Genomic DNA, 26,613 nt, shown 5'->3' with positions numbered 1-26,613 from the left:
GGGCCACAAAACTGAAGTGATTAACTTGAGAGTTTTAAACGAATCATGTCCATTCCAAGTTCACTACTGTTTCATTCCAAATCAAAATCAAAAAGAGTTTTCTGTGTGTCTCCCCCACACACAATTACTACCTTAATTACAGTCATTGTCTCTAATCTCTCTGACAATTCACAAAAATAAAAATAACGTGTTTCTTGCTCACTTATGCCTGTAGGGTACACAATATGTTAATGTGACAGATGAGATGAAGATATAGACATGGTGAGAGAGACTGTGTGAGAAGAAAGCGAGTTTATCGCAACTGACACTCACCCATCAGAGAGAAACTCTCAACTCCACTGCACCTGCTACACAGAATCTGTCTCACACTTCTGGCTCTAACTGCTGTAACAGCTGCAGCTACATAAAGGTTCACTATTCCATGGCACACGCATGCTAACAGAAACCATCTTAAACTTTCCTAAACTGTCTCTGTTAGCAATAGACTTTTACAATTTATGTTAACTCTACTCCAACTACCACACAACCACCACACAACTACCAAACAACTACCATATAACTACAACTACCATATAAATACCACAACTACAAATACCACACAACTACAATATAAATACCACACAACCACCATATAAATACAACTACCATATAACTACCACACAACTACCATATAAATACCATGCCCTTACAATTACAAATCCCATATAACTAATATACCCCCTACTACCATACAAATGCCATGTCAGAGGACATGCCTGTCACGTGAGAGGTTTTACTGAGCAACGCTGTCGTGAGGATTTACGTGCTTAGTCCTGATACGGGCCTCTAGAGTTCCCGCTTCATGCTGCTTATGATGCTCCGTATGTCAGTCATGCAGGGCAGTCACACATTCACCAGCACTGCGGCCTGGAACGTCTGATTAACATATGAAAAGCAGATTCAGCAACAGCTCAGAGGTCTAACTGAAATAGACCAGACAGTATGCATTCGCCATATGAATATTCATGATCCCATGAGGTGCTCTCTGGGCGATATTACACCAGCGGTAAATCAAACACGTTTGAGCAGACAGTATTCCCAATAAATATTAGTGAGACTGATCTGCATGGTGATGTCTTCTGACATGAAAGTTATACCAGGTGGACCTGAGACAGACACCTGAGAAGGTGCTGCAGTGCGCGCTAACTGATTGCATCCGAACAGTTAGCGTGTTCGGGTGTTCAAATATCGGTCAGATCTGATTCATACAATTCATCTTAATTATAAAGACTTATGTTTAGCGACAGATTCACTCATCCTTCTACGTCCTGTCTTTCTTATACTCTACCTGTGTGTTTTTAATTTTAAAATGCCGATGGTTTTGTGCAGTGGGCCACAAAACTGGAGCGATTAACTCGGACCTTAGCACCCCGATGCGCCCCACCAAAGACAGACCCCTCCATAGGATCAATGAGGGGTGACAAACGTGCTGAGAACCTTCACCGTTCAACACGCTCCTCCGCAGACTGTAAGAGGTGCCGCTCTGGCCCCGTGAAGAGCACAGACATCCGTGGACCACGCGGAGGGGAAGCAGCAGATCGCGCTTAGAAGACTCGGGCGCACCCGCAGGAGGACGTGCTCGCCACTGCCCTCTAGCGGTGCGTGTTCGCCACTGCCCTCCAGCAGCGAGGTTCGGAGCGCACATCCAGTACCTAGATGATTGTTTGCCACTTCTTAGCGTCTCGTACCGCGCTATCCAACATGCTTTTGCGTGGAAAACAACAACAGCACCAATATGCTTTTGGAAATGGACGTTAACGAATTACGAGCTCAGACCCGTTAACGTTGGCTACCGATACAATAGACGGCAACGAAATAGGGTTAATGTCATACAGCCCAATATGCAAAATGCACAATCATGAACGTGTGTAAGACTTAAAAAGACACAAAGACAACATATAATCGATATCATGCGCAAAATTCGCAAATTCAAACATTTAGATAAACAGCCCTTTCTGCAACTCGCGCGCTCTGCAGTCTTTAACTGGGAAAGTTTGTACGTTACCAGTGATTAGGTGTGAGTTTTAAAATCTGAATGTAAACTACTGGAACGCGTTACCTGGAGATGAAGATCACCTGGACATGAAGATCACCTGGACATGAGCGCCTGGTGAACTCGCGCAGCGGTTCCCAGCAGCGCGGCGTCTGCTCGTCCTCGCGCTCTCCGACAGTACTGCCTGCTACAGGAGCGAGCCAACCGCGCCGGAGAGGGGACAGTACAACCCGGGGAAGACCAATGTCGGTCTTACCGATCATTATGGAGTTTAAAGAATGAGAAAGCTTTCGGTCTTTTTTCCTCAAAAATAGTTGAGCAATAACCTGGTTCAGGGAATCATATTATCGTTTTAAACAACATAAATAAACGGCCCTCGACCCCTTTCTATCAGAATAGCCCTTCCCGAGACGAGTCTGCGATAGCATGAGGAGCCCCAGCGCGGCGGCGCGCACATTCAGGTTTCCATCAGTTACAGTGGCAGGGTCAGGGCTACAACTGTCCGGCACACTCAGGTTTACATCAGTTACAGCGGCAGGGTCAGGGCTACAACTGTCCGGCACACTCAGGTTTACATCAGTTACAGCGGCAGGGTCAGGACTACAACTGTCCGGCACACTCAGGTTTACATCCGTTACAGCGGCAGGGTCAGGGCTACAAATGTCTGTCACAGGGTTAAATAAACAATCAAAGACGTTATACTTAACTCCTGTCAGCCCAATGGGGTAGAAGCATAGAGACATGGACTCCATTCAAGCATTTTATTCTTAAAAAGATTCACGTGATAAAATAAACATATCCTTAAAGGGAAAATTAAAGAAACCATTTGTTTTGGCAGCTTAACATATAAGGTGTATATGTTACACATTTGCTTTATGTAATTTCATTTGGTAAGTTTAAGTTTTGGTAGACTGAGTACTGTGTGGTAGCTTGCTTTGCTTTATGTCCAACTGATTGCTGACCAATTGGACTACAGATCATTTAAACGTAGATTCTGCAAACTTTAGGCATCAGATACATAAATTTGAGTGAACTCCATCTGTGTGTTAGTGATCAGTACCTGCACCAATCATGCACATGAAATATTACTGCATCACACACACGAGACTATCAGACTGCCCTGAGACAGGAGAAACATATAATCGCCTATCACTTCCAGCATGTTTGATGCCAGATGTGTTATTCTGCAGAAATGGTGTGAGTTTAACATTGGAGAGAAAAACAGGCACATATAAAAGTTACATAAGCATTTGATCCCTGTGTCTACCTGCAACGCTAGAACTGTGAAACTAGTAGAAAATAAATTGCAGGTGTAAGGGAAAATACACAATTCCACTTGTGTTCAAAATATTAACACTCACCCTTGATCTCTGCAGACATAGTTGGTCAAAATCAGGCTTTGATATGATAGATGTGATAGATGTGAGTGTGATAGATGTGAGTGTGATAGATGTGATAGATGTGAGTGTGATAGATGTGATAGATGTGAGTGTGATAGATGTCAGTGTGATAGATGTGAGTGTGATAGATGCGACAGATGTGAGTATGATAGGTGTGAGTGTGATAGATGTGATAGATGTGAGTGTGACAGATGTGATAGATGTGAGTGTGATAGGTGTGTGTGATAGATGTGATAGATGTGAGTGTGATAGGTATGAGTGTGATAGATGTGATAGATGTGAGTGTGATAGATGTGATAGATGTGAGTGTGATAGATATGATAGATGTGTGTGATAGATATGATAGATGTGTGTGATAGATGTGATAGATGTGAGTGTGATAGATGTGAGTGTGATAGATGTGATAGATGTGAGTGTGATAGGTGTGAGTGTGATAGATGTGATAGATGTGAGTGTGATAGGTATGAGTGTGATAGATGTGATATATGTGAGTGTGATAGATGTGATAGATGTGAGTGTGATAGATATGATAGATGTGTGTGATAGATATGATAGATGTGTGTGATAGATGTGATAGATGTGAGTATGATAGATATGATAGATGTGAGTGTGATAGATGTGAGTGTGATAGATGTGAGTGTGATAGATGTGATAGATGTGAATATGATAGATATGATAGATGTGAGTGTGTGCACGTGAGTAGAGGCCCACCACGGTCCAACCTGCTGTCCTGATGCTGGGTGACTTTAACCATTCTGACACTGTGTGGATGTCAGTGGTCTTAGACAAATATTACATGTCAAACTGTATGAGGTGATGCTAAAATCCATGAAATCCATAATTTTTGAGAAACCAGGTCCATGAAATTAGCCAATGTCCACGTGGGCCCTGTGTATGAGTGTCCTAGCAGGAACCCCGTCCATCCCTCTCACGGGACGTGTTCCTCCACCTCTTATATCTCATGTCTCACGTCAGTGACGTCTCTTCTCACTCCTGTTTAAATTTAGATTATGTAATCAGTGTGAAAGACAGCAGGGTTCCAACATTAACACTGAACAGTGATTTAATAGTGTTTTCTTTCAGTGGAACCCCACCCCCCTCCTTCCTCTCTCCTCTTTCTCTCGCTCACACACAGAGGATCGATACTATGGCATTAACAATAGTCTGAGAAACTGTGAGGGATGATTATTATGGGATGTCCATCTTGTTATCCATTGCCATTACTCATCACTCCTCCTAATGGTCTTTTCTTTACAGACCAACAGTGATGAAGGTTCTTAATCAGCACTCAGTGTTTGACAGGGACAGAACGTTAGGCTGAACAGAGCAAACAGTCAGCATAGCGCGTGTGTGTGTGCGCGTGAGTGCGTGTGTGTGTGCGTGTGTGCGTGAGTGCGTGCGTGTGAGTGCGTGTGAGTGTGTGTGTGTGTGTGTGCAATTCTCTGGTTATTGCCAAGGGTGAAGCTAAACTCATGATGTCACACTTCCTCTCTGTCTCCTCCTGGCACTATCACCAGTAGTAAATGACCTTGGGCTGGGTGGAACTACACTACAGAGGCTTTTTTACAATTGGTGGGTCCAGGCTCCTCTCTGCTGTCATTGGATAGCAGCTCGGTGGGGAGTGTCTGCGTTCTTCTTCCTGACAAAATTAGGTTTAATTTAATCAGAATTAATGAGGTCTGGATTTATTGAATTTAATCAGATGTAAATGGATTGTGTAGTGAGCTTTGCTGTGGGTAAAAATGCTTTGGCCACATGTAGAGATAAAACAATGACACCTCGTACATCACACACTTATGAAGCTGCTGTAATATCTCTCTGAGCAGAACACACAGAGGAGAGGAGCTAGATGACTTCACAGGCCTTTCATTTGCATTTACTGCGTTTCACAGATGCCAGACGTTGTTTTGGTAGCACTACATGTCTGTCTCTCCCAGACTTTAATGCTACCTGTGTCACAGTTAGTCCCTCCCAGCTTCCGTGTTCCGATTTCCCTGTTATGTGTATTTTATTTCCAGTCCGTAGTTTCATTTTCTCCGCCCCTCGTTTGATTTTCCACACCTGTCCCTCGTTTCTACCATGTTAAGTTCATGTATTTAAACGCTGATGTGTATTGGCTGTTCATTGCATTTAGGTGTTAGGTTCATTGTGTTTGATTGGTCCAACATCTAAATGTTTTTGAAAGCCCGTCTCTGTATCCCTGTAAGTTTGTACTCCATGTATCCTAGCCTTCGTGTTTCTTAGCCCCTGAGTGTTTTCTAGTCTTTGTTCTAGCCTGCTTCCCCTGTTTGCTTTCGTGTGTTTTGTTTGATCATGTTTCCCCGTGCTCTCCGTGTTGGTAATATGACCCTGGACTACTACAATGACTGATTTTGGATTTGCTCCTAATAAATCTCATTCTTCTCCGCACATGCGTCCATCTCCTTAACGCTCACTGTTACAATGTGTCTCTCTGACTTCAATGGCAGTTTTGTGTCCTTCCCATCACTAAAAGCATCTGTCTGATGTCATCCATCTGAAGTCAGAAATGATCTCTAAGATGTGTGATACTGAAGACCGAGTGGAGCCGCTCTGCTCTGCTGCAGTGGTCCGAGGTCCTCGAGAGAAACGGCAGGATTGATTATGATTGGATTTTTTCTCGCCATGACTTCAGGTGTTTAATACACTGGATGAAAGTTAACCTGCACTCTAATGCAGTGAGTCCAACTTAACTAAAGTACTTGCACCTGATTTTAAACACGTGTTTCCGGAGGTGTGTGTCTGTGAGATGTACGCGCGTGTTTCCGGAGGTGTGTGTCTGTGAGATGTACGCGCGTGTTTCCGGAGGTGTGTGTCTGTGAGATGTACGCGCGTGTTTCCGGAGGTGTGTGTCTGTGAGATGTACACGCATGTTTCCGGAGGTGTGTTTTTGTGAGATGTACATGCGTGTTTTCAGAGGTGTGTGTCTATAAGATGTGGTATATGTGTGCTTCCGGAGATGTGTGACTGTGGTACAGGCTGTAGCACAGAGTTGCAGGTCTCAGTTTATCCTGTGCAGTGTGTGAATGTTTACATATAGATCTCTCTAAATCACACTGCTAGGTTACATTCACACTAGACCATCTGGAGCTGTTTTGTGTTGAATGGGCTGAAATCCTCCCTGATCAGGTGGGCAGAGAGAGCTTCCTGACCGTCTAACCCTAGCCCAGGTTAACGGAAAGGGACCAAGCAAACCGTATATCAAGGGGCAAATCCAAAGTCATACACACAAAGCAAAACAAACAAGATCAAAACACAGCAACACCATCAACAACAATCTTTTCTCCAACAAATCCTCATCCAAGCTGGTTCTCTTGTCCTCTTCCTTTTATATGGTGCTCTGCTCACCTGAACACCTGGTGTGGATTGGGATGGGGGATACCAGAGAGGTAGAGGCAAAACCTGGAACACAGGGAAGACATACACAAGCAGACATAACTTTTTTTTTACCGCAACACCAACATATATTTAGCTGTTAGCTGAGTGACTGAGCATGTCTCTCACACAGACACTGTTGGGCTGGCTTTGCCCCATGCCAGGTAACTGGCAGTTGTGTTGCACTTCAACAATCACAGTGAATGTGTGCTAAAGAAAGAATCACTGGTTCAAGGGTGATTAGAGTTGAGGACTCTCTCTCTCTCACCCTCAGAGAGACAGTTCTCTTACTTAAAGGAGATTTTAGACACATTTTACCCAATACGACACAATTAAATGAAATTGTCTGAATATGGTTAATGTCCTGTATGTAATAATAATAATAATAAGGTAATTTATATAGTGCCTTTCTCAAACCCAACAGTATATATGTAAAGCTGGACTCCAGACCTCTTTGTTCTGCTTTGGTTTTTGGCAGGGAGAGAGTTTACAGCTCAGTTTTGAACAGAATCTTTACACATTTAACAACTTTAACAACTTTATACATTTATATATTGACAGCAGCTTCAACTGAGAGAAGACTGGGTTTCCTCCAGGTCCTGCCATCCTCGTATGAGTGGATGGAGGCCAGTGTGGTTGATGCTCTGTTATGCATGGAGACGGTGGTGATGTCAGTGTGGTTGGTGCTCTGTTATGGGTGGAGAGGGTGGTGATGTCAGTTTGGTTGGTGCTCTGTTATGGGTGGAGAGGGTGGTGATGTCAGTGTGGTTGGTGCTCTGTTATGGGTGGAGAGGATGGTGATGTCAGTGTGGTTGGTGCGCTGTTATGGGTGGAGAGGATGGTGATGTCACTGTGATTGGTGCGCTGTTATGGGTGGAGATGGTGGTGATGAAACATGAGGAAGATTAGTTTGTTGGTGATTAGGTTGTTGGAGATTGGTTTGGTCAAGACACTTTGCTTCAGACAAAGAAAGGCAGAGAGAACAAAAGACAGCACCAAAGACAACAAACTAGACTGTCTGAGGATGTTATAACAGTTGTATTGTCTTCTTTTAGGTATTTATTTATTTTGTCAGTGATAGGGCAGGCTCTAGCAGAAGTACCTAAATGCACGTGCCAAATCACCTGAGCTTTAGCGCCTCCTAGCGTGTGTGGAAATTATGGCCGTAGGTCGACAGGGTTATCAGAGAAAAGGCATGTTTCCAGTAGGACTCCAACGCCCGACAAGATCGTAAACACCGCTGCTTGACTTGGACGGCTAGGGTTGGGGTTAGGGTTAGGGTTAGGGTTAGGGTTAGGGTTAGGGTTAGTGTTAGTGGCTGTCCAAATTTTTCAGGTTTTCCCCAAAATAATCAGTTGACTATAAACAAATTAATCTGCAGTTGAATTAACGTAAATGACAAAACCTACTATTATTGTTAATAGTCAATTATTTGAATTGAAATTTGCCAATAAAAATCTTTACTATTTAAGAAGCCATAACTTCTATTATGTGTACGATAATGACATGTAAACCTTTTTTATTTTAGTTGACTGTCAAGATATTATCGATAAACCTACATTTAGCAGCCTACTTTGACGCTAGAAAAGCGTAATGACGCAGAAGACGTAGAACGTAACGACACAGCAAACGCAGGACGTAGCTACGTGTACAGATGACATAGGAAGTGCAGAAGCGAAGACTGATGCGTTGATTTTCTCGCTTTGGAAAAGGACGAATTGGGTCACTAACTGGAGCTACTGCCGGGGCAGGTATGTAATACCCTCCAGATTCACACAGCGAACGCTTTGTTTATTGGATGGGCGATTTTTTTCACGACACGCAAGTCTTTTCATCTCACCCGTGACTGTGGCGATGTCAACATAAAGGCCCCAGACATGCTGCGATATCACCCTCGTAGACTCCAAACCCCAAACCCGTAGACGCTTCTGTTAGTCTAGACGGTAAGGGGTAAGGGGTAACGGGTAACCTAACCCTAAAACTAAACGCTAACCCTAACCCGCTGTTAGTCTAGACGGCAATGGGTAACGGACCGCGTTTACACACAAAGACAGAGCAACAGACTCTGTTCTCATTATTTCGGAAGAGAGCTGACAGACTATTATTAATTTATTAATACTATATACAGGTGAATATACTATTCTAAGAACATTGACGTATAGCCAGTGGCCGGTCTTCTGTCAATCTGCAATTGTCCTTGGATGAGTGTATGTATATATAGTAGATGTTTAAATGATAAGTTCCATGGTGTAGGTCAGTTCTTTTCTTTGAGTCTCCTAAATGCATTGCTACCTTGCCACTGGAAATGACAAATCCTTAAATCTGAGGTTCTGAAGGTGTTCAACAAACCCATCAGTAAGTCTTTTCTTGATTTCTCCAAAATAAAGCTGATTACATCTCTTACAAGTGATGAATGGGGGATAACAATTAATATTTTCATGCCAGTTATTTTAGTGGCTGTTGATATTTATATGTAGCACATCTCCAGTGGTTGCAGGTTACGGTACCACAGTTGTTATCTGATGGTCATTTACCTTATTGTTGACGGGCATGTTTTTGATGGTGGCATTTCCCTTTGCTTCGCCCATGTGCTGTTTCCATAGTAACACCAGGATGTTGCCGACCACCACATACTCCCCTCAGAGGCAGAACAACGGCAGCCTCAGCCCACGGGACGCAGCACGCCACACGGCCGGAGCAAAGCGCTACAAATACCTGCGCAGGCTGCTGCACTTCCGACAGATGGACTTCGAGTTCGCCATGTGGCAGATGCTCTACCTGTTCATGTCGCCACAGAGAGTTTACCGGAACTTCCACTATCGGAAACAGACCAAGGACCAGTGGGCACGGGATGACCCTGCCTTCCTGGTGCTGCTCAGCATCTGGCTCTGTGGTCAGTCAACCCTAATCCTGACTCTGACTCTAATCCTAACCCTGACCCTAACCCTGACCATGACCCTGACCCTAACCCTAACCCTAGTCAGTTGAGAGTGATCAGGTTTGTTTTTTGCAGTTTCCACAGTGGGTTTTGGCCTGGTTCTGGATATGGGTGTCTTGGAGACACTGAAGCTCCTGCTGTGGGTGGTGTTCATCGACTGTATCGGGGTGGGGCTGCTGGTGTCCACAATCATGTGGTGAGATCAAATGGCTTCTCCAAAACACAAATCCCTGTGAAATCTCATTAAGAATGATCGTCTAGAATGACATGTATTTTAAACCATTAGATTTCATTGGAGATATTTTGGTCTGTTTTTTTCCAGGATCGTCACTAATAAATACCTCATGAAGTATCAGAATAAGGACTATGATGTAGAGTGGGGTTATGCTTTTGATGTGCATCTAAATGCCTTCTACCCACTGTTGGTCATTCTGCACTTTTTACAATTGTTTTTTATCAACCGTGAGTACTGCCAATATACCTAGATGACTGTAAGTAACAGCATTGTAAAACCTGTCATTCTGAATTACATCTGTATGTATTTGTCTCAACAGACATTGTGGTGATAAGCTCTGACTGGTTTCTGGGGTATTTTGTGGGGAATACCTTATGGCTCATTGCTATTGGCTATTACATATATATCACATTCCTTGGCTACAGTGGTGGGTATTTGATGCTTCGTTGTTGATATTAATTTCAGAGTGAACTACACAGCACTCATTCTGAATATTTAGCAGAATGTGTATAAATACATTATAAATAAACAAGTATTAACTGACCTTCCCCCCTCTCTCTAGCTCTGCCCTTTTTAAAGAACACGGGCATTCTTCTCTACCCTTTCGCTTTGCTTGGACTTCTCTATGTTTTGTCCATCAGCCTGGGATGGAACTTCACCAAAGGTCTATGTTGGTTCTATAAATACAGAGTCCAGTAGGAGGCGCCAGAACAGCTATTTGAAGGGACACTATCTGTTTCAGTTTGGATTGTGATATATTCAGAGACGTGTGTACAAACCCACTGTGACTCTTTGGACTCTTTGGATTTTGTATACTTTGTAAATAATAGTTTGGTTGTAGATAAAACAAAAGGGACATAAGGTGGGGAATGTTTATATTTTTTTTTAACTTGACATACTTTAACTTTTCTGATATTAATCAGAAATGGTGAAATTGGTTGGATAGTGTTAAAGGGATAGTACTTGCTCTGATAATTTTTGGGTGGCTTTCGTGATACTCTATTGGAACAAATTCAATAAACCAATTTTTACAGTATTTTTGCAATGTCAATAACTATTGGTCTTATGAATGCTTAATTTAAATTGTGACTTTACAAGAACTGAGAGGATGAATTATAACAGTTGTAAATGACTATTCTAGTTTCCCACAGAATACCTTTTTTTCATTACTGGTCTACCATGTATATACTATTTTATACAATCAATTGCATTAAATGATAGTTTAGTCAATAAGTCTTTGATAAATGTAACTGGAGTGTAGCAGTCTATTGACTGTTGATGGGTTTGGTGTGATGTTAAGCAAACGGGTCATCATAATGTAGAAGCACACACACTCATTCTAGTCCAGAGGTGTTTGGTCCATCAGTCATGATGTCATCAGCCTGTTTTTCCTTCACATGTACGTGAGCGTTTAGACATTTGGACATAACTCAAACCAGGAATGAACTGGTGCTCCTTTCTGCATCACCCTTCATAAATAACGCTGACTTACACGACAGGTGTCCATCTCTGCCCCTGGATTTCAGATGCACTCCACAGGATCACAGATCACCAGCACAGGAGTTACGCACCTTGACTTATAGTGATATGTTCACAAGTATTAGGACACGTGTCTGTCCATCACCGGGACACTTCAGTAAATGTTTTCTACCAGTTTTGCGGATTTGAAGTAAGTCATGATGGAGTTGTGTAGGGTTAAGTCAGGTTTGTAATCTGCAGTTCCGTCCTAAAACAGTGACTATTGCGGACTAGCGGGGCTTTGCAGCCTAAGAGCGCAGCAGCACGCAGAGAGCCACGGTGCAGCACGAGCGCTGCAGCCCTAGCATGCGCCACGAGCTTCGGCGAGCATCAGCACGTGCTCACTCAAACCAAGACCGCGGAGGTTTCTGCCTTGACCTTGCCTGCCCGACGCGCGAGCAGATTCTGCCGAACGCGAGAGTTCGAGTGACGTCACAAGCAGAATGGCGGCCAAGGTGACCGGCGCGCGCTCCTCCTGAAAACGACTGTTTATTGAGGCGCGCGGGTTGTCGCGTGGTGTTGGGCAGTAATGCCTACCGGAGTAGGGGCGCGAGGTGTTACGTTAGTAGGTGTAACGGGAGCTGAGGCGACGTTTACCGAGCGGTGGGAGCATCACGAGCGGCTGTGCTGCTGTTAGCCAGTTAGCTATCCTGCTAGGTTAGCATGTGAGGTAGAGAGCTGAGGTAAAGTTACGCGCTCATGTCGAGATACCGAGCACAGCTGAACACGGCGGAGGGGGTAACTTCATGGTACATTTAGCCAGCTTGCTAACCGGCTATTTTGCTAACGACGGTTATTGTGAATATTTGTCTCTTGGTTCTGTTAAGTTCATGAAATGGTGCCGTTCAGGCTGCAGGACTTTGCTGTTATGCTGACGGTTTTTCTGGGCCGTTTTGTTTAGAGTCGTCACTCGTGTCCTTGTGTTCCCTGTGATGAACTGTCATGTTCCTGTGGCGGTCTGTCATGTTCTTGTGGCGGTCTGTGGCGTTCTGTCATGTTCTTGTGGTGGTCTGTGGCGGTCTGTCATGTTCTTGTGGTGGTCTGTGGCGGTCTGTCATGTTCCTGTGGCGGTCTGTCATGTTCCTGTGGTGGTCTGTGGCGGTCTGTCATGTTCTTGTGGTGGTCTGTGGCGGTCTGTCATGTTCCTGTGGCGGTCTGTCATGTTCCTGTGGTGGTCTGTGGCGGTCTGTCATGTTCTTGTGGTGGTCTGTGGCGGTCTGTCATGTTCCTGTGGTGGTCTGTGACGGCCCGTGAACACAACAGCTGACCGACAGCCTGAGGGATGCAAGGTTTAAATCACGGCGTACAGCTCTGTGCTTTTAAATCAGTGTTGCTTGCTCCCTACTCGCTCAAGTCCTTGTAGATGGTGTAGGATGTGGTCAGTTAAAGACAGCTTGCAAAAACCGCGTTTGATGCCTCCTAACCGTGTTTACTCTGGCTTAACTTCCGTGTTGTCGCGTTACAGGTGCAGTCAACCAAAAGGGCCGACCCCAGTGAGCTGAAGGTCATTTTTCAGAAGGTGAGACTGAGCTACTATCAGACTGAACTAATACAAGACTGTTCACACACGTGTTTAGACTAAATAGTTTTTTAGGCCCTATAAGTTTTTTTGTGTTGCTGTTAACAAAATCACTTGATGTGTATTTATGTACATATGTGTTTGCCTTTTGATTGTTTTGTGTTAAACTGTGTGGTCATCTTTTAGATCTTACCGTATTAAAATACACACCTTGCTGAAAAAGTAACGCACAGATGTATTTCACCATTTTAATGTTTTTTGTTGAAACTTTGTTCTCTGTCTTACTGTTTTGTTGGCACTGTGGAGGAAGTTTATCTTACTGAGGACTGAAGGAAGATAATATCACTTTACCTTTAAGTTTCCTTTTGGAATGTCTAAAAATCTTAGCTATGTACTCTTAAATACTTCAGCTAAGACCTCCAGAGTGAATAATGGAGAATACCAAGAACTGTGGCATTTCAAAACCAAAATAAACACTGTGAACCTCTCCAGGGAGTGGTGTCTTGTTAAAATACCAGTGTGTGCTATGAGTGTTGGTTTGTGTAGCGATCTAAAATTGTTGAGAGGTTTTTTTGTTTTTTTTTGTGTACTAAATGCATGAACAATGTGTTTAGGATGTATATCCTTGATTTGTGATGTATATCACGTGAGAGGTCCATATGTCTCTGTGACGTTAGAGTTCATAGCTAACGGCGTTGCCTCCAACGGGGTTAAAGGGACTCGGCCCCTCCCAGTTTTTTCTCTGAATCTCCAACCCATGAGTAATGGAAGCTTCTAGAAGTTTGTCCAAAGTGACCCCGCTGAACCCTCCGTTCCAGAGCTTGGACTCTGGTTTGGACCTGAGCGCTGGTTCTAGAGGTTTTGGGAATGCAGGTGCTTAAGTGTGTTTGGCGTTTTTCCTGCAGTTCTGTTGAGCAAATGCTTGTGAAAGCCAGCTGGAGAACAGCTGTACACCTGTGTGTGTGTGTGTGTGTGTGTGTGTGTGTGTGTGTGTGTGTGTGTGTGTGTGCCCTTGTTTTCAGTCTGTATTCCTGTTCATTGCTGTATTTGAAGAACCAAAGTGTTTATTCCTGGAGGCAGTGAGGCTCTAGGTGTTGTTGTCTGACAGTGTTTCATTCTTCATGGCTGCACAGTGTTTAAACCCATTTCAAAGTGTATGTAATGCATGTGTTGAACTGTGTGTGTGTGTCTGTTTCTTACCCCTCAGTATGCCAGTGTTGTAGATAAGGATGATGAGCGGTTTATGACTCCCAGTGACTTTGTGCAGAAGTTCTTGGGTCTTCACACACAGCTCCATCACAACCCCAAAACTGTGCAGCTGCTTGCTGGAGTGGCAGACACCACAAAGGATGGGTAAGACCCGCCCCCTTTCTGCCTCGGTGCCCCACCCCCACTCCCCTGGCCCCGCACCATCCCACCTTCTGTTCAGCTGTGCTCACTCACATCAGTCACAAAGTAGCGTTTAATAGGACTATAGAAGAAGATGGAGGCCCATTTACACCTGTCTGTGATGAGTCTGGAAGAATATGAACCAGGGCAAGTGTGTGTGCGCGCGTGTGTGTGCGCGTGTGTGTGTGCGTGCGTGCGTGCGTGCGTGTGTGTGCGCGCGCGCGCGTGTGCGTGAGAGTGAGTGAGTGAGTGAGTGACTGAGACACAGATGAATTGATGTTTCTATCCCTGTATTTTGCAGGGTGGCTGGTGCCTGTGTGTGCGCGACTGAGACACAGATGCATTGTTGTTTCCGTCCCTGTGTTTTGCAGGGTGGCTGGTGCCTGCGTGTGCGTGCACGCGACTGAGACACAGATGCATTGATGTTTCTGTCCCTGTGTTTGCAGGGTGGCTGGTGCCTGTGTAGTGTTGAGACTCTCAGTGTGAAAGTAAAAACTCTGAGCTCCTTCATCTAAATTATTTAAATTCATGCCAAATCTCCAAATCCTCCAATATCAGAAGAGCCATTAAACCCCAGACACCTCTATCTATGGCTCAGACATGCATGATGTAATTCTGAGAAATGCTGCATGACTAAAACATGATCTGTTACGTTTTCTGGATCATGCACGGAAATATTTCCCCAGCACTGATTTTTATGTTCCAGTCAGAGAGACCAAAGGCTGTCAGTTGCTTTATTCCACTATTACAGAGAGAGTGTGTGTGTGTGTGTGTGTGTGTGTGTGTTTGTGGCCTTCTCAAAGGTTGATATCGTTCCAGGAGTTTCTGGCTTTTGAGTCTGTGCTGTGTCTTCCTGATGCTCTGTTCATTGTAGCCTTCCAGCTGTTTGATAAGACAGGAACTGGAGATGTCTCCTTTGGTAAGTGTGTGTGTGTGTGTGAGGATATTAATGGTTTTCTGTCATGTATACGCATTGTCCAGTTAATGAGATGGTCATTATTTTAGCGTAAAGATGAATGTGCGTGTATGTGTGTGCTTGTAGAAAATGTGCGTGATATTTTTAGCCAGACGACGGTCCATCACCACATCCCCTTTAACTGGGACTGTGAGTTTATTCGGCTTCACTTTGGTCATGACCGGAGCAAACACCTCACGTACCTGGAGTTCACACAGTTCCTCCAGGTAGCACACACACCCCTCAGCTACTTGCACTGACTGACACCACAAATCCGCTTTTTCTTCATTAATGTATAAAATGGATTCAGTCCAAGGTCTCATTAGCAGAATGCTGCTTTATGTAATGATCCTCAGAGTCCTGAATGCTTGAACATAAAGCCTGACGTGTGGTCCTGCCTCTCTGACTCAGACCTTTGGCCCTGTGCTGTTGCTGTAGGAGCTGCAGCTAGAGCATGCACGGCAGGCCTTTGCTCAGAAGGATAAAGGTAAGAGTGGAACTATCTCATCCCTGGACTTCAGTGACATCATGTCCACCATCAGACACCACATGCTCACTACGTTCGTGGAGGAAAATCTGGTTTCAGTAAGTGTGTGTGTGTGTGTGTGTGTGTGTGTGTGTGTGTTCTGTGCATGTTTGTGGGTTCTGTTTATTAGTCTAAACGGTGTGTGATGATGTTTATTAGTCTAAACAGTGTGTGATGCCTCTGTAGGTGGTGATGCCTTTGCTGGTGGTGTTTGCTAGTCTGAACGGCGTGTGATGCCTCTGCTGGTGGTGTTTGCTAGTCTGAACGGCGTGTGATGCCTCTGCTGGTGGTGTTTGCTAGTCTGAACGGCGTGTGATGCCTCTGCTGGTGGTGTTTGCTAGTCTGAACGGCGTGTGATGCCTCTGCTGGTGGTGTTTGCTAGTCTGAATGGCGTGTGATGCCTCTGCTGGTGGTGTTTGCTAGTCTGAACGGCGTGTGATGCCTCTGCTGGTGGTGTTTGCTAGTCTGAATGGCATGTTATCTCTGCTGGTGGTGTTAGTCTGAACAGTGTGTGATGCCTCCTTGCAGGCTGCTGGTAGTGGTACATCTCACCTGGTCAGCTTCTCTTACTTCAATGCCTTCAATTCCCTTCTCAACAACATGGAGCTCATTCGCAAAATCTACAGCACAGTCGCAGGAAGCCGCAAAGACACGCTGCTCACTAAAGGTACAGGACTGACGGCCATCCACTTCCCTGTTACTGTAACTCAGTCTTTGTCTGTGACTAACTGTAACCCTGTCTGTGACTAACTGTAACCCTGTCTCTCTTTGTGTGTAGAGGAGTTTGTCCATGCTGCTAACAGGTTTGGTCAGATCACTCCCATGGAGATTGACATCCTGTACCAGCTCTGTGGCCTGCACTCTCAGACCGGGTAATCTATCCATCCACCTTTACACACACTCAACGACCTCACGAATGAGAGAAATTAAGAGGGGAAAGAATAAGTTTTTAAGGTGTGTGTGTGTGTGTGTGTGTGTCCGTGTGTGTCCTGTTACAACTAATTTTGTATGACTGGACTCATCTGACCCTAAACTGTAAACACTCAGTCAGAAAACCAGAAACCACACTCTGGTGTCCAGCACGTAAATGCACCCCTGCTCTTAAATACCTCAATACACACACACACACACACACACACACACACACACACCTGCTCTTAAATACCACACACACACACCTGCTCTTAAATACCTTACACACACACCTGCTCTTAAATACCTAACACACACCCACACCCCTGCTCTTAAATACCTCAACGCACACCCACACACAACCTGCTCTTAAATACCTCAACACACACACCCACACATACACACCTGCGCTTAAATACCTCAACACACGCGCACACACACACACACACACACACAAACACACACGTGCTCTTAAATACCTCAATACATATGCACACACACACACACACACACACACACACCTGCTCTTAAATACTTTACTATTAGTTGGATAACAGATATGCTGTTTTTAACACTTTTAACACTACCGAGCAAGACCTTATTGAACTGGGAAGCAAACCCTGGCCCTGAACCCTAAGCCTAAACCTTAGCCCTAACTAACTCTAAGAGGGTTCTAGTTGTAATGAAAGTGATGTTGTTCCAGGAGGCTGAACCTGGCTGACATCGAGCGGATTGCCCCTCTGGAGGAGGGGGCTCTTCCCTTCCACCTGGCTGAGGTGCAGAGACAGGTAGGGGGCGGGGTTGGCTTGCCGCCTACGCTGTGTATTCTTTCCAAAGAGAGAGAGACACACACACACACACACACACACACAGTCATCTCTAAATACAGTGCTGCTTTTTAGGCCCTGTAGTTCTGGTTTTATTATGTCTTGTGCTAAAGTAGCCGAACACCTCTGCACTTTAAATAAAGACGCCTGGAGGCATACTGTGTGTGTGTGTGTGTGTGTGTGTGTGTGTGTGTGTGTGTGTCTTTCAGATGCATGGAGACATGTCTCGTCCTGTCTGGCTCCAGGCTGCTGAGTCAGCATATCGCTTCACTCTGGGCTCTATAGCTGGAGGTGAGGGCACACACAAACACACACACACACTCAAAGCAAGTTTGTCTTTACTAACAATAATTGTGTGTTATAATGAATATGTACATGTGTGTGTATATCTTTGTGTGTGTGTGTGTGTGTGTGTGTGTGTAGCTACGGGAGCAACGGCGGTGTATCCCATTGACCTGGTGAAGACTCGTATGCAGAACCAGCGTTCCACAGGCTCCTTCGTGGGGGAGCTCATGTACAAGAACAGCTTCGACTGCGCCAAGAAAGTGCTGCGCTACGAGGGCTTCTTCGGCTTCTACAGGGGTGTGTTTGTCTGTCCCTGGTTGGGGGTCGGGGTGTTTTTGTCTGTCCCTGGGTGGGGGTGGGTGGGTGTTTGTCTGTGCCTGTGTATGCCTGTGTGTGTCTTTGTCTGTCTGTGCCTGTATGTGTGCCTTGTGTCCGTGCCTGTGTGTTTGTGTGTGTGTGTGCGCCTTCAAAGTTCAAAGAGGTTTTATTGTCATTTCAGCTATATACAAGTACACAACAAAAACGAGACAATGTTCCTCCAGGACCATGGTGCAACACAAAACAACAGTGCAACAGACAACATGCTACACAAGTGCAAACAGTCGAATATAGTGCAAAATGTCATAAAAAAATAAAATAATAATAATAAATACAGGACAAATACAAAATGAGTAGCCTTGTGTCCGTGTCCGTGTCTGCGTGGGTGTCTGTGCGTGTCCGTGTCTGCGTGGGTGTCCCCATGCCTGTGTGCGTGTGTGTCCCTGCCTGTGTGTGGGTGTCTGGGTGGGGGTGTATGGGTATGTCTGTCCCTGGGTGTGTGTAGCTCTACCCCTATGTTGCCTTGGGTAGATCCAGGACACTCCTGATCCATTTGTCTCCAGTCCTTGTTTTGCTTGTTTCAGTTCCAGCTACACCTGGCTCAGGTAATCTGAGGTGTAGTATGGGTTTTAAGATTTAATTACTTGAGGTATGGCTCTGGTGTACTTTTCCCATTGTTTGTTTGTGTGTGTGTGTGTGTGTGTGTGTGTTTCCTGCAGGCCTATTGCCCCAGCTCATTGGAGTGGCTCCAGAGAAGGCCATTAAGCTCACTGTAAGACACACACACACACACACACACACACACACACACACACACACACACACCCTGCTGCTCCAGCCATATCCATCACTCTGTCGTGTGTTGTAGGTGAACGACTTTGTGAGGGACAAATGTTCCGATAAGGACGGAAGCATTCCGTTGGCTGCTGAGATCCTGGCTGGAGGATGTGTAGGTATCGGAGTGTGAGGAGTGTATTCAACAGGTCCTCATATTGCATTACATGAACGTTGTCGTAATATAATTAACTGTGTCTGTGTGTGTGTTTAGGCTGGTGGCTCTCAGGTGATTTTCACCAACCCTCTGGAGATAGTGAAGATTCGCCTGCAGGTTGCTGGGGAGATCACCACAGGCCCCAGAGTGAGCGCACTCTCTGTGGTTCGGGATCTGGGTTTCTTTGGCCTCTATAAGGTAAATTTGATGCCTGCACATGTGTACACACACACACACACACATACACACTCGTCTGTCCTCGTCCTTGACTAAAGTGTGTGTGCAGGGTGCGAAGGCGTGTTTTCTGCGTGATATCCCGTTCTCTGCCATCTACTTCCCCGTGTACGCACACACCAAAGCACAGCTGGCAGATGAGGACGGGAGAATCGGCGCCCTGCAGCTGCTGACGGCCGGGGCAATCGCAGGTACATGCAAGCACACACACACACACACACACACACACAAACAAACAAATTGGACAGGGTCTACTGGAGCTCGTGCGGTTTACACAGACACTGCCCCCTCTTCCCTGTTAAGGTCAAGTCAAATTTATTTATATAACTCTTTTTACAACAGATGTTGTCACAAAGCAGCTTTACAAATGTCCGAGTCCAAGTCGCCGGTGACCAAGACAAGGGTCACGGCGAAGAAACCTTGAGAGGAACCAAGACTCAAAGGGCGGGGGGGGGTCATCCTCTTCTGGATGACAATGGTCACCAAAATAGTACCAAATGCTGCACTCAGATCAAGCAATATAAGCAAAGAAACATAACACTGGTCAGAAGCCAACAAGGCTGTGTGTGTGTGTGTGTGTGTGTGTTGGATTTTCAGGAGTCCCTGCTGCCTCATTGGTCACCCCTGCTGATGTCATCAAAACGCGACTGCAAGTGGCAGCTCGTGCGGGTCAGACCACATACACGGGTGTGATCGACTGCTTCCGTAAGATCCTGAGAGAAGAAGGATTCAGAGCCTTCTGGAAGGGAGCTGGAGGTACACACACACACACACACACACACACACGTGTGCTCACACACAGTTTCTAGACAGTGTACTTGTGTAAATTGAACGCTCAAGTAACCTTTGACCCCTGCACCCACCCCACCCCCCTCCAGCCCGTGTGTTCCGCTCGTCCCCGCAGTTCGGTGTGACCCTGCTGACCTACGAACTCCTGCAGAGGTGGTTCTACGTCGACTTTGGAGGACAGTGAGTGTTGACCTCTTGCCCTTTTAATTACTGTCTTTATCATGTACGTGTCTTGTGTTCGGTTTTGTATTCTGTCTTGTGTTTTTATTCTTGCATTGTCTGGAAGTTATTTGTCTTCATTGTATAGTTCTGAACAGGCTAGAGTTTCCATAGTGATTAGCAAGTGATCATGTCTAGCCATACAGGTTACAGTGCCCAGTGAAATATAAAATACACACACACATACACACACTCAACTCACATACAGTGCCCAGTGAAATATAAAATACACACACACCAAACTGCTGTTTCACTGCTTTGTGAAAGTGTGGTTTGACCTTTGACCTATTATATCCTGTGTAGCCGTCCCTCTGGTTCCGAGCCGACGCCGAAGTCGCGGATATCGGAGCTGCCCCCAGTGAAGCCTGAGCACGTCGGAGGGTACCGGCTGGCGGCTGCCACGTTTGCTGGCGTGGAGAGCAAGTTCGGACTTCACCTGCCAAAGTTTAAATCGTCTGGAGTCGTTAGCATCCAGCCTGCGAAATAGGAGGTGTGGCCTTGTAAATGACCCCGCCCACTCCACACTGTCCTCCAGGGTTTCTGCCTCCATCTCACGGCTGCATCACTCCTTCCTCACTGGTGTTAACTGTAGTTTGTAGTTTCTTTTTGTTCTGTTGGGAAGTCGGGTTTGTGTTTAACTTCAGGTTTCTCTAAGTGCTCCTCAGTGCCTCCTGCTGGTTAATGAAAGTTACTGCGGGGCCTTCCACACTCCTGGTGGTGGGATCAAACACCAGCTGATTCCTTTCTGCTAAATCAGAAAAAAAGATCATTTGAAATCTCTCATAGAGGCAGTTTGCTCTGTCCTCAGTGCTCGGCAACAGCGAGCAACGGTCACATTAGGGTTTTGGCAAACTGGGTTATGGTAGTGACCTCGATCTCTGACACAGGCACAGGGTGAATTCAGGAAGTGTGACACACTGATGGGGCATAAAGACTGGGAGCGGACTGCTGTAGGCAGGGGGCGCTGACCAGATACCGCCGTGTTACATTCCAAACCCAGTACTGCTAGACAACCTCTCCACTAAACGCTCCTCAGAAGGAGACTTCCAATGGTCAGATCACTTTTCTGTATGCTTATTCAAATGCATTTTGTTATACCAGTCAGACTTTCTATAAAACGATACATTATGATGCTAAATGAATTGGATGGACTGGCACCTGGTTTGTCCTGCCCCGTGGTCCTAACTACACAACACTCATGTGGCCAGGTGAGACTCATGAATGTAGAAGTTGCAGAGGTTTAGCTCAGGGCTTTTGTACTGGAGCTAAACTAACCTACACCGTCTGAAGCTTCTTCGAGTTCTAAGCCACCTATTCTGGCTTATGTATCACATAACTGGATCATGATACTCAAGTGACTTCAACTCTGCAGGACAGCAGAGCTCCAGTACTGGAGGAGAACACGTAGATCCAGTACTGGATGTGAACGTGGACCTCCAGTACTGGAGGGGAATAACCTGGTGTGTAGTTGAATATCCTGGTTTAGTCCTTTAAGGCCCAGAAAGGTGCTACAGACCAACTGATTTTACTCCCTTGGAGGTCTCTGGACAGTAGACCACGGGAAACGTTAAAAGGTTTTGTATTTTTGTTTTTTTGTCGATTTTTCTCTTCCATTCAGAGTTCACCCTGCATGCGTGACATGCTCAATCTTCATTTCTTTCTCATACTTATTTTCGTTTGCTACTGTTATGGAGTCCGTACGCATGCAATAGCCCTTCTCTTTTAGAAAATAATTTAAATGCATTTCATTCTTGTATTTTATGGAAATAAATCATACATTTTAAAATTGGAGTGAGATGTTTATTATTTACAATACCAGGTTATATTCCAATTCCAACCGTGAAAAAGGTTTTATGAATTGTGGGCATGTATGCAGCTTTTACGATGATGGAGTTGAGCAGGTCATTTCTTAAATTTCATCAGCAAAAATTCCCAATTTCTGACATTTTTTGATATATGGTGATATAGGAGTGTTGGTAAACCCTCTTAGTTTTGAAGTGGTTCTAGTTTAAGGAGGAAACCTTCGTTAGTAGTAAACATGCACATGCATCCACAATTCATGTTAGTAGCAAATATTTAAAAGTGCCAGTGTTGGACATAAACAATCAGAAAAAAATACATAATTTATAGTTTTGTCTTTTAGGTGAATACATTTCCAATGATCATGTGGGGAGGAAAAAATCAAACTAGATACTTTGCTTAAATACAATAAAGTGTTTTAAAACTCATAACATGGTACACAGAACACACGTGTTTTGGATGCAGAAAACGTTTTAAAAAAGCAAGAGAACTGGTCCAGTGTGAACTGGACACTCATGGACACACAATTGGGTTTGGTCTTCTTGTAGAAGTGATTTCAGGGTGTTTGAAATATTTTTACTAGAAACAATGGAATGTGGTGGAAGCGTTTGCATCCATATTCAAAGGTTTGGGGGTGGGGGGGTTTACTGTTAGGACCTGAGGGTAAGACTTTTACCCCTGGTGTTGGAGTCATAAAGAGACTCGATTTTCCACCAGTTGTTCATTTAAAAGCTGCCTCTGACAGCACGTGTAGTCAACTGTTATTCTGTAAGAGTTCAGTAAAGAAAATTAGTCAAATCCGATATTGCAGAATACAAACCCCACCCACAATAACAGGCTTCTTAGAAAACTCGACTTTATAAAGGTTATTAGTGTCATCTGTAGGTCTCCTAATGACCTTAGACCCTCCTGTCCTCCCTCCAAATAGAAGCGGCACTAATTAATTAAATTAGCTAATTACACCATTACCCTCTTCATAGCCTACATAATTAGTTAACTAAATTTGCTAATTATACCACTACCTTCCTACATGTCCTATGTAATGTTTATCTAGTTGTAATTAACCATATCTGGGTAATAAAAGCTCAAAAGTGGCTTCCCCCAGCATCTCTATCGGTGTGTTATCACAGGGACGTGTGTTGGTGTGCTGAGGGAACTGGAGATCGTCGCTCCAGGGCTGCAGTCAGGAAGCTCCTGAGCCACCAGCCTCCTGCATTACTCCACCTCACAGGTTCACGAGGGATCAGGCAGACAGTGGCTGGGTTGCCAGCTCCTCTGCATCTTCCTGGTGCTCACCGAGTTCATAGAGCGTCTGTACAAAACGGCTCCACTCATCCTGCCGTGGAATGCCAATCTGCTGCAAAAATAAATCAGAAAACAGCAATTCATAAACAACAAACTAAACAGGAAATACATAATAAATAACTAACATCTCATCATCTTCAGTGTCATTGAATAGTCATTGGGTTTGAGCCAAAAGTAACAACCAAGCAATAACTTTTCACTCACAGGCTGAAAAATGTTACAGTTTAGTGAACCTAAAGGGCCCAGACCAGCTCACAACTATGAGTCTAGTGTCCAGAAAACATCTCAAGTATGAGTCTAGTGTCCATGAAACATTATGTCAAATCTGAATCTCTATTTCAGAAGTAAGAATTTCTCACCTCTCCTACATCATAGATGTGTACCCGCCCCTCCGAGTCGCCAACGGCAACCTCTCTGCCGGAACTGGCCCACCGGACGCGATTCAAGGCCGGGTATCCCTCCACGGTAACTGTTGCTATTGGAACCTGGGGGGGAGAGGGGAGGTTTGTTGGTGGATGTAGGTGGATAAGTGAATGTGTGTGTGCATATATATCCATGTGTGTACCTCAGTCTCACTGTTGAGGTTCCACAGGTCAAGGTGTCCAACTCCATCCACACAGGCAAACAGGGCAGGGTGGACAGGTGACCACATGACATCATATACATAGTCAGAGTTGTCTTCAAAGGAGTAGAGAGGCTTAATGTTCTGCAGAGAGGAACACACACACACATACAGAGAAATGTAAGGGGTGGTGGTGTGAGGGCTGGAGGTGTGTGAGTGGTGATGTTGTGGGGGGGTGGTGTTTGAGGGGTGGAGGTGTGTGAGGTGGTGTGAGCGGTGGAGGTGTGTGGGGTTGAGGTGTTTGGGGTGGTGTGAGGTGTGGAGGTGTGTGAGGGGTAGAGGTATGTGAAGGGTAGAGGTGTGAAGGATTGAGGTGTTTGGGGTGGTGTGAGGTGTGGAGGTGTGTGGGGTGGAGGTGTGACTGGTGGTGAGAGGGGTGGAGGTGTGTGAGGGGTGGAGGTGTGAGGGGTGGTGAGGGGTGGAGGTGTGAGGGGGTGGAGGTGTGAGGGGTGGTGAGAGGGGTGGAGGTGTGTGATGGATGGAGGTGTGAGGGGTGGAGGTGTGAGGGGTGGTGAGAGGGGTGGAGGTGTGTGAGGGATGGAGGTGTGAGGGGTGGTGAGAGGGGTGGAGGTGTGTGAGGGATGGAGGTGTGAGGGGTGGTGAGAGGGGTGGAGGTGTGTGAGGGATGGAGGTGTGAGGGGGTGGAGGTGTGAGGGGTGGTGAGAGGGGTGGAGGGGTGTGAGGGATGGAGGTGTGAGGGGTGGAGGTGTGTGAGGGGTGGAGGTGTGAGGGGTGGTGAGAGGGGTGGTGAGAGGGGTGGAGGTGTGTGAGGGGTGGAGGTGTGAGGGGTGGTGAGAGGGGTGGAGGTGTGTGAGGGATGGAGGTGTGAGGGGGTGGAGGTGTGAGGGGTGGTGAGAGGGGTGGAGGGGTGTGAGGGATGGAGGTGTGAGGGGTGGAGGTGTGTGAGGGGTGGAGGTGTGAGGGGTGGTGAGAGGGGTGGAGGTGTGAGGGGTGGTGAGAGGGGTGGAGGTGTGTGAGGGGTGGAGGTGTGAGGGGTGGTGAGAGGGGTGGAGGTGTGTGAGGGATGGAGGTGTGAGGGGTGGTGAGAGGGGTGGAGGTATGTGAGGGGTGGAGGTGTGATGGGTGGTGAGAGGGGTGGAGGTGGTGCAGTACCCTGGTGCTCCACAACTTCACAGTCCAGTCAAAGGAGGAGGTCACGAACAGATGAGAGAAATCGACTGGACCTGCAGCACAGTGACAGCTGAGACCTGTTACTGGACCCTGGTGACCTTCAAACATCTCCCCGATACCTGCTTTACTGCAACACACACACACACACACACACACACACACACACACACACACTCATACTTATATACATGTAAACACCTTAGACATGTGTAAGCCACTCTGGATAAGGGCATCTACCAGCGCAATAACATCAAAATCGTATAATGGGGGACGTCTCCCCAGTGTCCATTCCAAATAAAAAACACACACACACACACACACACACACACACACACACACACACACACACACACACACACCTCCCATGTCTGCATGCTGTGTAGACAGTTCCATCCTCACTGCCCACCACAAAGTTATTGACATCACCCAGAGGAAAAGACATGGAGGTAACAGCCACTGGCTTAGACTGTTTAAACACCAGCTCCAGGCTATCCTGGAGACACACACACACACACACACACACACACACACACACACACACACACACACACCCACCCCAGAGAGAATGAATGTATTATTTGTGGGCTGTAATCACACAGAATGAGGTACATGCATGTTTTGTGATTGCAGTTGTCAGCATGTGTGTGTATCCTCACACCTTATATACCCTCACACCTTATATACCCACACACCTTATATACCCACACACTTTATATACCCTCACACCTTATATACCCACACCTTATACACCTACACACCTTATATACCCACACACCTTATATACCTACACACTTTATATACCCTCACACCTTATATACCCACACCTTATACACCTACACGCCTTATATACCCACACCTTATATACCCACACACCTTATACACCTACACACCTTATATACCCACACCTTATACACCTACACACCTTATATACCCACACACCTTATACACCTACACACCTTATATACCCACACACCTTATACACCTACACACCTTATATACCCACACACCTTATATACCCTCACACCTTATATACCCACACCTTATATACCCTCACACCTTATATACCCACACCTTATACACCTACACACCTTATATACCCTCACACCTTATATACCCACACACCGTATCACTTTATATTTAATTTCTATTTCAGTATGAGATATATATTTTAATTCAGTTTATCCACTACATCAATAATGTGTGCTGTGCACACACACACGTGCTCTTCCTCACCTGTGGCGCAGACAACATGTCCAGACTCCAGCTGCACATCCT

At 45.6% G+C, this 26,613-nt stretch overlaps 4 protein-coding genes across 11 annotated transcripts in view; 2 read left to right on the top strand and 2 right to left on the bottom strand.

The window, feature by feature from the left end:
• sema5bb (sema domain, seven thrombospondin repeats (type 1 and type 1-like), transmembrane domain (TM) and short cytoplasmic domain, (semaphorin) 5Bb) overlaps positions 1-2,173 on the bottom strand; it is a 49,071-nt gene extending 46,898 nt beyond the window's left edge. For all 5 annotated transcript variants that reach the window (XM_026998800.2, XM_026998801.2, XM_035524793.1 and 2 more), the window contains exon 1: positions 2,099-2,173. The gene's annotated coding sequence lies outside the window, so the exon portion shown is untranslated. The remainder of the gene's footprint in view (positions 1-2,098) is intronic.
• Positions 2,174-8,457: 6,284 nt separating this feature from the next.
• On the top strand, positions 8,458-11,034 carry unc50 (unc-50 homolog (C. elegans)). Its single transcript, XM_026998671.2, has 6 exons — positions 8,458-8,576; positions 9,429-9,718; positions 9,839-9,959; positions 10,086-10,225; positions 10,318-10,425; positions 10,561-11,034. Exons 2-6 carry the CDS (start codon positions 9,439-9,441, stop codon positions 10,695-10,697), a joined length of 786 nt encoding a protein of 261 aa, XP_026854472.2. The 5' UTR covers positions 8,458-8,576; positions 9,429-9,438; the 3' UTR covers positions 10,698-11,034.
• A 773-nt stretch (positions 11,035-11,807) lies between these two features.
• slc25a12 (solute carrier family 25 member 12) lies at positions 11,808-22,266 on the top strand. Of its 3 annotated transcripts, none has more exons than XM_026998631.2 (18): positions 11,808-11,971; positions 12,982-13,035; positions 14,243-14,388; positions 15,228-15,343; positions 15,467-15,606; positions 15,818-15,964; positions 16,434-16,572; positions 16,684-16,777; positions 17,521-17,605; positions 17,854-17,935; positions 18,068-18,226; positions 18,967-19,019; positions 19,116-19,196; positions 19,296-19,436; positions 19,525-19,663; positions 20,070-20,228; positions 20,351-20,441; positions 20,784-22,266. In XM_026998631.2, exons 1-18 carry the CDS (start codon positions 11,960-11,962, stop codon positions 20,965-20,967), a joined length of 2,022 nt encoding a protein of 673 aa, XP_026854432.2. In that variant the 5' UTR covers positions 11,808-11,959; the 3' UTR covers positions 20,968-22,266. The 3 variants fall into 3 exon arrangements, with proteins under 3 accessions (XP_026854432.2, XP_026854431.2, XP_035379925.1); XM_026998630.2 differs by lacking the exon at positions 11,808-11,971 and adding an exon at positions 11,986-12,254; XM_035524032.1 differs by lacking the exon at positions 11,808-11,971 and adding an exon at positions 11,986-12,265.
• dync1i2b (dynein, cytoplasmic 1, intermediate chain 2b) overlaps positions 22,078-26,613 on the bottom strand; it is an 11,304-nt gene continuing 6,768 nt past the window's right edge. Inside the window, exons 11-16 of one of the 2 annotated variants that reach the window (XM_035524034.1) lie at positions 26,572-26,613; positions 25,698-25,831; positions 25,321-25,465; positions 24,151-24,291; positions 23,945-24,070; positions 22,078-23,634 (exon numbers count right to left, since the gene is read on the bottom strand). The exon at positions 26,572-26,613 is cut by the window's right edge and continues 72 nt beyond it. In XM_035524034.1, the coding sequence (XP_035379927.1) occupies positions 23,524-23,634; positions 23,945-24,070; positions 24,151-24,291; positions 25,321-25,465; positions 25,698-25,831; positions 26,572-26,613 (699 nt within the window). In that variant the 3' untranslated portion in view covers positions 22,078-23,523. Of the gene's footprint in view, positions 23,638-23,944; positions 24,071-24,150; positions 24,292-25,320; positions 25,466-25,697; positions 25,832-26,571 lie in introns of both variants that reach the window. The other variant, XM_035524033.1, reaches the window with a different exon arrangement.

This window comes from Electrophorus electricus, chromosome 3 (genome assembly GCF_013358815.1).
Source record: "Electrophorus electricus isolate fEleEle1 chromosome 3, fEleEle1.pri, whole genome shotgun sequence".
Lineage (NCBI taxonomy): Eukaryota > Metazoa > Chordata > Actinopteri > Gymnotiformes > Gymnotidae > Electrophorus > Electrophorus electricus.
The sequence above is the reverse complement of the archived record's forward strand: the minus strand, read 5'-3'. Positions and strand labels throughout refer to the sequence as shown.

Coding starts and splice junctions, on each gene's coding strand:
- slc25a12 (XM_026998630.2), top strand. CDS start 12,216: ATGTCGAGATACCGAGCACAGCTGAACACGGCGGAGGGG. Junction 20,229..20,350: donor CTTCTGGAAGGGAGCTGGAG/GTACACACACAC, acceptor ACCCCCCTCCAG/CCCGTGTGTTCCGCTCGTCC. Junction 20,442..20,783: donor TACGTCGACTTTGGAGGACA/GTGAGTGTTGAC, acceptor TATCCTGTGTAG/CCGTCCCTCTGGTTCCGAGC.
- unc50 (XM_026998671.2), top strand. CDS start 9,439: ATGTTGCCGACCACCACATACTCCCCTCAGAGGCAGAACAACGGCAGC. Junction 9,960..10,085: donor CTGGTGTCCACAATCATGTG/GTGAGATCAAAT, acceptor GTTTTTTTCCAG/GATCGTCACTAATAAATACC. Junction 10,426..10,560: donor CACATTCCTTGGCTACAGTG/GTGGGTATTTGA, acceptor CCCTCTCTCTAG/CTCTGCCCTTTTTAAAGAAC.